The sequence below is a fragment of the Callospermophilus lateralis genome, chromosome 2 (assembly GCF_048772815.1).
Source record: "Callospermophilus lateralis isolate mCalLat2 chromosome 2, mCalLat2.hap1, whole genome shotgun sequence".
Lineage (NCBI taxonomy): Eukaryota > Metazoa > Chordata > Mammalia > Rodentia > Sciuridae > Callospermophilus > Callospermophilus lateralis.
In genome coordinates this window covers 101,710,562-101,719,468 of record NC_135306.1, presented here as the reverse complement: position 1 = coordinate 101,719,468, position 8,907 = coordinate 101,710,562, and the positions used below count along the sequence as shown (strand labels likewise).

Genomic DNA, 8,907 nt, shown 5'->3' with positions numbered 1-8,907 from the left:
TGCAGAGAATGCTTCTCTCTTTTTTATTTTCTTCAACAGTACTATCTGGGTCATTGTCATTTGGTAAAAGCCCAGGTGAGTAGAAATGGATGAAAGGAGGAAGGCAGGAAGAGAGGGGATGAGTGGGGCTGGGTGGGCACTGAAGGTTGAAAGGACGCCATGAAAGACCTTGAGTTTCAATACCCAATCCCTTCTTTCAACAGGACAGAACTAGGATGGGAGATAACTTTAGAGTTGGGAAGACAACATTAGCAACCACCAACAAGGCTAATGAAAGAGACAGGAGGGAGGGGAAGACAGACCTAGCTGTCCAAAGATAAAGTATAGCAACTTCATGAATTCAGATGCTTGTCCCCATTGTCACATTCGAGGCATGCATCTGTAAGAATGCCACACAGAGTTAATTGGAAAGAATAAAATAAAGTTTTTTTTTTAAAAAAAGTGCATTAATCCTTTCTGGTCTGTCCTGTACTCTATAGGGATGAGTAAGGGAATCTGAGAAGCCCTAATGTGGCGAAGAGAACTGAAAGGACAGAAAAAGTGCAAGGTGCAAGGTGCTATGAGTAGGTGACTAAGCTTTGGAGGGACAGAGAGAGCCTAGCATGGCTCCAGGCTAAAAGTACAAAATGGGCCCTGAGGAGAGAGACTGCTAGGGCTATTACTTGGGGGTAAATCTTAGGCAAAAATCACATATTTCTTTTATTTTTCTTTGCCAACACAGATGAAATCATTGTTGATGAAGATTATTCCAGTGAGTGTGAAGAGGACCTAATCTGGTCATCTCAGTCTTGATGTTTCTCTTTTCCTTACCTTTCTTTCTTTGTTTCTGCATGTTTTCCAAGTCAACTCCCAAGTCCATAAACTTCACTTACTCTCTTTTCTTAAACTATTTTAATAGAGGAAAGGGTTCATGCTTCACGGGGCTCTGGCAAAGCCTCTGGCTCCAAGCAGACTTCAAACTTAAAAAGGGAGGTGGGTCCTTCCATGACAGCACCATCATCTCTCACTTCTGTTTCCCTGTTCTCTTATGAAGCTACAGAAATTATTCAATGTAGGATGTGTCACCTCCAGTTCCCTGGAGAAAACTGCTCTAGAGGAAGAGGAGTATGTACAGCAACCACAGATGAGGCCTGCACAGTTGGGAGGATGTTCAAAAGTAAGTTGTGGGTTGAGGAAAGAGAGATGTGATGGAGGAAATAGGATATGATGGCAACGAGGCAGACTCCCGCTTGGAATAACTAAAGCTTTACCTTCATCATATATCAGAACGAGAAACAGACGGAGGAGGTCACTGGGGGTGGCATGTGTAGATAATGAAAGAGTACTTATAGAAATCTGAAGATTATTGAGAAGACTGAATGGAGACAAAAGGAAGCACACAATATATGTCCACTGGAGAATATCTAATTGTTATTGAAGAGGGAGGCTTTTTGACTTTATGCCTGAATGGAAATAATCTGTGAAAATAGAGAGTACAGTGTTAGCAATAGGCATTGGCTAAATGGCCCTTGACGGGTAAGTCTAGATTCGGGATTTCTTTAGTTTCCCGCCTTCTGTGCTATGCAATCCCTTTGCTTTGGTAACTTTTGTTTCTACTGAGATTTTCAATAGAAACCTTCAGCTTTGGAAATCCCTGAATTGCTGTGCTATCTCCCCACCTCCAATACATTCTAAAAACTGCTCCCTCATTGCTTTTCTTTTGGGAAGCTACCAACTTGCAACATCTTCTAATCCTTTGAATAAAACAGCCATGAATTCCACAAGCTTATTTTTAGATGCTGGTTATAAGGAAAATAACAGAGACAAGATGCAGAGGCAGGAAAGATGGCAGGATGGCAGAGAGGTCAAGCTGCCAAACTTTTTTTTTTTTATCAATAGGTTACTTTAGGTCATTGGCAGCATAGTACATAGTGTTCATTGTATTACTAGGCAAGTTATAGACTCAGTAACATTATGCAGCTTATTCCTCAGTTACATACTAAATTGCAATGTTAGGAGTTTTGTGTAGCTCTCAAGAAAGTCCATTGTATAAAGTTACTGTTATGTGGACAGGTTTAGGCTCAGTGAATCATTGTGGTTATTTAACAAGAGAGTTATATTATTCCCAGGAGCTGTGTGTCTTAGATCAAGATTGAGGCTTATCAGACTCTAGCACAGAGCCTTTTCAAGCAGGGCATTGCCATAGCAGCTAGACATTGCACATGTATTTAACTATTTTTACTAGTTCCTAGGAGAAACCGCAGGGTATCCTGAGTGCATGTTCCCCACTCCCCAGCAGTTTGCTCACCCGAGAGACACTTCTCTGTATATTTCCATGGTCAGAATCCCTACAGCTGGTATAGGGCTGGAGAGAAATATTTTTGCAGAAGCCTTAGAGTCAAGCTTGCTGATCTGGTCCTCATCCCTTTTACAGAGAATGGTAAACCCTGGTTAACTTTCATGGGCTGCCTAAAGAACTGTGCTAACGTGGAAAACATAAAGTGGAGCACCTATCTGGTGAACTTCAGGTGCTGCCGAAGCTACGACCTGTGCAATGAAAACATTTAGAAGCTGCAGGTTCTTCTGTGGCTCCAACAACTGGGTGTTATTTCTGTCTCAACCTCTCCACAATGACTTCCTACAAAGCCACGCTGCAGAGGAGGATTGTAAACACATGGCTTTGCCTTCTGCCTGTGAAAGAATAAACTCTCCTTTTCTCTAGAGTCTCTGCTCTGCTATCAGAAATTTTAAAAAATAAATGAATGAAAAAAAAACTTGAGAGTAAGATCAATATATCTTTCATGTCGCTACAAAACCTAGTACTTCCACTATATTACCAAGTGCTAGGAATAGTTAAATTTTAAAAGGCAATCTCTTATTCTTTTCTGTGCTTCTCTTCTTCCTTCTTTGGCAGGATATTTTAATTTTTTTTCCATTTTTCCCCTTGTATCATCTTTCTTATCCCACCAAATTAAAGCATATAAAACTGGCTTCATCAGGAAGAATGTGGCAAAGTGAAAAGAGTTTGAGTGTTATTAGATTTTGTATATAAATGCTAATCCTACATCAAGAAGGTTAGACATAGAGAGGAACTTGTAAAAGAGACACAAAGAGAAAAAAATCCTGCCTTCTAGAGTGATTGGGGAATGACTGGGCCATTCTTTCTGACTGGGGGCTGAAGATGCAAAAGAGAAGAAATCTGTGGCATTCTAGACAAAGTGCCTATACCAGCTTCCCTGGCAAACTCATGAAGAGCATCAAGCCCTAGACAGAGAAGAGCTACAGGAGGCTTCCAAGGAGATGAGACCACAAGCAGCAATGCAAAAAATTCACCTGCCTGAAGCATGGCACAGAAGAAGCTGAGAGCTGTGAAGTCAAGGATGCCATTTAGATCTGGCCATCAGACATTTCATCATAAGGTTTATAGACAGATACGCCATGAGTACATGCCTCTCCCACCCCACCTCCATCTCTCACACACTCCACAATGTGTAATTCTAGCACCCTGGTAGAAAAGAGGAGTTGGAGAGCATTGATATGATGAGTCTGGCTCTTAACCAACTGGTATAATGAAGTCTGCAAAAAATGATTAATTCCCATTGGGAGAAAAAAATCACATTTCTGCATACCCACATTGTTTTCCTTCTTACTCTCCCAAGCAAACTATTTTTCAATCACTTTAACAATATTTATTCAAAACATACCATGTTCCAGGCAATGCCAGGCTCTAGGATACCATAGCTATATCCCTATCCTCATGGAGCATAGTCTAACAGGAGACTCAGACCTTGAATGAATAATAATAGCTAAGACTGTACATGGTAATTTCTATGTGAGAGGCAAGTCTATAAATCCTTTATTCCTTTTGGTTCATTTTCTCTTCCTACCAACCTGAAAGTCATACAACTGGTATCCTTATTTGGTTCATCCTCTATTTTCATTGAGACTTTAAAACAAAAAATTTTTAACCAGGTATTTGAGGTTAGAAAAAGCCAAAGGGGGACATTTAGTCAACAGAGATAGAAATCTCAGGAAGCAGCTAAAATCCATAGGCTGAGGGTGTGATAGTCAAACCAAAGTGACTCCATTTTGTTTACTAACTCCATTTTGTAAAACAACCACGCCAAGTAGAAGGGTCATGACCAGGGCAAGTTGCTCTCTTCCTTTTGCTATAGAAACCTTTAAGAACACGTAACTACCTAATGGGGCATTGTTTCGGTAACTGGGGTAATAAGGCTCTCTTTTTGTAACTGGGGTGACTGGGCTAATTATGATTGGCTAAGCATCCCTCCACCTGACTGAACTCTCCGGCTTCTGTAAGTTGACTTGCTTGCCTTGGCTAGACCCCCAAACATCCCTTTTGCAGTTTTCAAGCTTATAAGGAGTGCCCTTGCAATTGTTCAGGGCTGATCAGGGGAACAGCTTTATGTTCTGGACAGTCACCACTGGTGTGCTTCAATAAAGGCTTAATTCGATTATATGTGAGTGGTCTGGAAGTCAGTTTATGAAACCCTGGGAAGATGCTTTAACTATAACAAGGGAACACAAGGAAAAGGTCAGGTTACTAGAAGGCTGGATGACGGATCCCTTGGAACTGAGACCCAGATATCTGAGGAGGGATTGCTTAGTTATTGTTGGCCCTACAAGAGCTCCAAGGAGGGGTTCCAAGAAATTTAAGTTTATCCCTGAAGGGAAGGGACACTGTTCAGGTGGTGTTGGTATCTCCATGGGAGCATCATGAGGCTGGTTCTGGAAGTGGGATTGGGGACCATAAAATGGAACCCATTGTAGCACTGAAATCTAATGAAGAACTGCAAGAGGCACAGGAGTTAGGAAGAAATGTGTTTCTTTCTCTTCCTCCAACCTTCCAGTGTCCCTGCTGTATTCCTTATTGGCAGCTTAACAGGCAGCTACTTTGCAAAGGCAGAATCATAAAGCAGAGCAGATAACTGTGCATTTAAAGATGAGTGATAATCATTTAATAACCAGTGCAGCCTTGGCTTTGGCTGCTTGGCATCTGTGCACTAATTAATTAAACTATGAATTCAGCATACGCATCCTAAAAAGCTTGGGTTATCTTATAAGACGCAACATATATATTTGGACTCTATTTAACAAGAAAGATAATTTTATGCTTTTGCTTAATAAGTTGCATTTATCCTTAATACAAATAAAGACACCCTTACCCTTTCTCTGAGTAAGGAGGAGACAAATTCTTAAAACTTATCTCTATTTCTCTAATAGCCTATATACTCGTTCCTGTCCAATGGTGAATATTTTTCAAATCCAATAAATTCCACCTGTCAATTGCCACCAATTATCATATAAAAATAGAGGGAAGACTGAAGTTATGACAAGAAAGGAAAAGAGGCATAGCTGCCCAGTCATTGCCTTTGTGACCAATAATGAGACTGTGAAAACTTCCTGTTTCTACTTACCAATTCTGTTTTTCTTTTCTCTCAATCAGAACCTCACCAGGTAAGGTTTATTGACCTGTCAGGATAATGCCAACTTTATTCTTGTAGGATTCAAATATTCAGCCATCCTCCTTCTGTTAGTTCCAGAGTTTTATATTTATTATTGCACAGAAAGAATTCAGTAGCCCTTCAGAGAATCTCATGTATTCCAGACAGTCATTTCTACCTTATTGTGCAACCTCACCCCAATTCCCCTTCAGCAATCAGGATCAGTTTTTTCAGAGTAGAAAGACCTCCCTTCCTACCTATGGTTTCAGTGGCACAGGATCCTAAATTAGTCATACTGTGCGAGCTTTGAAATCAACTGAGTCACTGTTATGTTTCTTAATGGAAACATTTCTTCCTCCACAACTAAGTATTCTAATGAGCAAAAATGAAAATTTTAGGGGTGGAAAAATGTGTCCCCATTTCCACATTTTGATTCTTGGACCTATGTATTTGGACTATAGGAAAAAGCAAAACCATATATTAGTTACTTATGCCCACAATGCACCTCATAAGATGCACTCTAATCTATTTAGAGCATTTACACTGAAATCATAGTTTGGTTGAGATTTCACTGGATATTTTCACTATTCCATCAGGCTAATTGCTTCAGGTAATAAGGTTCATGGTAAGATAAGCAATTTCCATGGATGTGAGGACATTCCCGTTCTTCCTTTAACTTGGCTTGCTTGCATTAGCTAGACCCCCAAACGTCCCTTTTGCAGTTTTCAGGCTTATAAGGAGCACCCTTACAATTGTTCAGGGCTGATCAAGGGAACAGTGAATGAGTTAATTGCTTGGAAAAACAAATGCTATGTGAAATATCTTGATGGAGAGTAATTAATTCTGTAAGTTCAAAATTAATGGTGATGGCAGAAACACTATTAATAGAATTACATATTCAATTACATATTAGTAGAATATACATATACAAAGTAGATGCTTATTCCACAATCTTTTCATGCTGGAATGGATTTAACACAGCCAAGCTGTTAACATATAGCCATGAATTAATATAAATCTGTCCAGATGAAATGGATAATCAAATGTTCTTACCATTGGAGAATTTTTCGTTATTTTCTTTCAGGAACACCCTTGATTGGAGTTTAAGGATTAAGCTGTCAACTTTTTGTTGTTGACAGAATCTCCATTTAAAAATCTAGTCTCTCCCTTCTAAAATTGTTAGTCATAAAAAGCAACAGAGAAACTATAGATGTGTAACAGAGGAAAGGCGGTAACCTAGCAGAACTACATGCTTCTGCATCTAAATCTGCCATCCTGATCTGCTTGAGTTTGTTCTCTTTTGGGCCATTTTTCCTTAAGCCAGATTGCTATTGTACATGCCCAATTTCGTGTCCCAATAAGCCAGAAAATCCAGTAATGAGAATTTCAGGTGTCAGGATTGCTTGATGATCCATAGTTCAAGGAATTGAGACCTGAGGCAATTAAATTAGTTGTCAAAGTCATATAAGTAGGAAACAACAGATATAAAAATTCAAACTTAGCAGTTTTCTAGAATATTTACTCATAATATTTATGTTACAAACAACTAAGAAGATACATTGATAATAAAAGTAAGAAAAAAAACAGAAAATTACAAAAGCCAAAAGACAATTCAAACTTTCCTTTTAGAAAAGATCTTCATGATAAACACTTCCCAAATACCCTTCATTTTGCAAAACTGAAACTCTGTATTCACAAAAACAGTACTCCCCATTCTTTCTACCTAATTTCTTGGCAACTACATTCTACTTTTTGTTTTCTGTGAATTTAATCATTCTGGGTACCTCAAATAAGTAGAATCATGCATGCATTATTTGATCTTTGGTCTGGATTATTTCACTTGGCATTTATTTTCATGATTCATCCATGTTGTAACATGTGCCAGAATTTTCATCTTTTTAAAAGCTAAATAATATTCCATTGTAGGAGATACCACTTTTTGTTTATTCATTCATCTGTCAGTACACACTTCAGTTGCTTCCACCTTTTGCTTATGTGAATAATGCAACATAAATATGGATGTACAGATATCTGTTCAAGCCCTTGCTTTCAATTTTTTTTTCTTACTTTTAGTACTGAAAAACTTAAGTCTTTTTGCTTATAAATAATAATTGTATATCTTTAAGGGGGTACAGAGTGATGCTTTGGTACACTTATACTTTGTTAATTGATCAAGCCAAGATATTTAGGTTACCCATCATCTCAAACATCCTTTGTTTATGATGATAACACTCAAATATTCACTCATCTAGGTATGGGGAAGTCAGGATGCATTGGGTAGGGGTTTTAAATTGTTCTTAAAAGGAACATCTCTGAAGAGAAAATGAGTTTAGCTTTGTGAAGTAAATTTGTAGTTGACAAAACAAAGAGAACAAAAAGAAGAGAACTTTCTGAGAAAAAGAAGTGAGAAATTAAACATGTTTTTGAGCTGTGTAATACAAAGATGAAGCAATAGATTGTCATGAATTAAAAGTGGCTATGAGAGCCTTGAGATTTTTTTTATTTTTTTAATTTTATTTTTTTTAAAGAGAGAGAGAATTTTAATATTTATTTTTCAGTTATTGGCGGACACAACATCTTTCTTTGTATGTGGCGCTGAGGATCGAACCCGGGCCGCACGCATGCCAGATGAGCACGCTACAGCTTGAGCCACATCTCCAGCCCCGAGCCTTGAGATTTGATGTAAAAAAAAGCTGATACTGAAGATTCTTAAAGATTATGACAGAGAAGCCACAGGGAAAATCACTTTTGAAGATTTTAATGAAGTTATGACAGACTGTATATTGGAAAGAGATCCACATGAAGAAAATACAGATAGCATTTAAACTGTTTGATGATAATGCTTCAGGTAAAATAAGCTTGAGGAATTTGCAACATGTTGTAAGAGAATTGGGTGAAAATTTGAGTGATAAAAAACTTCAGACTATGATAGAAATGTGATAAAGATTGTGGTGGAGAAATAAATCAAGAGGAGTTCATTGCTCTTATGACTGGTGACATTTAAAGAATTACAAGGATAAACACTAAGAATGTTGCAGTTACTACCTTCCATTCTATTTTTGTACCGAGAGCAATGTTAAAAAAGAAATCTATTCCATTTTTTTCCCCAAAAGGGCCAAAATTAAGCATCTTCTGTATTTATGTTTTACTATTAAATTTCTTTGTATTAGCAGTGCTGTTAGTACAGAAATAGTTTAGCATTGTATTCATAATATATATTTCTATAAAAAATTTTAAAAATTGAATCATGATATATATTCTTTCAGGATTTTTTTATTTAACATTCATTATTACTTTTGGTGTATACTCTTTTAGACTTTCACTAATAAATGTTTATTAGTATCATAAAGTTGGGCATATTTTCTATTTTACTTTGCTTTCTAAAATCTGTTAACCTTTTTAATAGAATATTCTAAAATATTTTTACATTCTTACTAGTTTCTGAAGCAAAGATCAAAATATA

General features: G+C 37.6%; 1 protein-coding gene and 1 pseudogene across 1 annotated transcript; both read left to right on the top strand.

The window, feature by feature from the left end:
- The first annotated feature begins 508 nt into the window (after window positions 1–508).
- Window positions 509–2,547, top strand: Pate1 (prostate and testis expressed 1). Its single transcript, XM_077108186.1, has 3 exons — window positions 509–563; window positions 1,034–1,156; window positions 2,414–2,547. Exons 1-3 carry the CDS (start codon window positions 509–511, stop codon window positions 2,545–2,547), a joined length of 312 nt encoding a protein of 103 aa, XP_076964301.1.
- Window positions 2,548–7,767: 5,220 nt separating this feature from the next.
- On the top strand, window positions 7,768–8,448 carry LOC143391035 (centrin-3-like; annotated as a pseudogene).
- Window positions 8,449–8,907: the final 459 nt, after the last annotated feature.

Coding starts and splice junctions, on each gene's coding strand:
- Pate1 (XM_077108186.1), top strand. CDS start 509: ATGTGGCGAAGAGAACTGAAAGGACAGAAAAAGTGCAAGGTGCAAGGT. Junction 564..1,033: donor CAAGGTGCAAGGTGCTATGA/GTAGGTGACTAA, acceptor TCTCTTATGAAG/CTACAGAAATTATTCAATGT. Junction 1,157..2,413: donor AGTTGGGAGGATGTTCAAAA/GTAAGTTGTGGG, acceptor TCCCTTTTACAG/AGAATGGTAAACCCTGGTTA.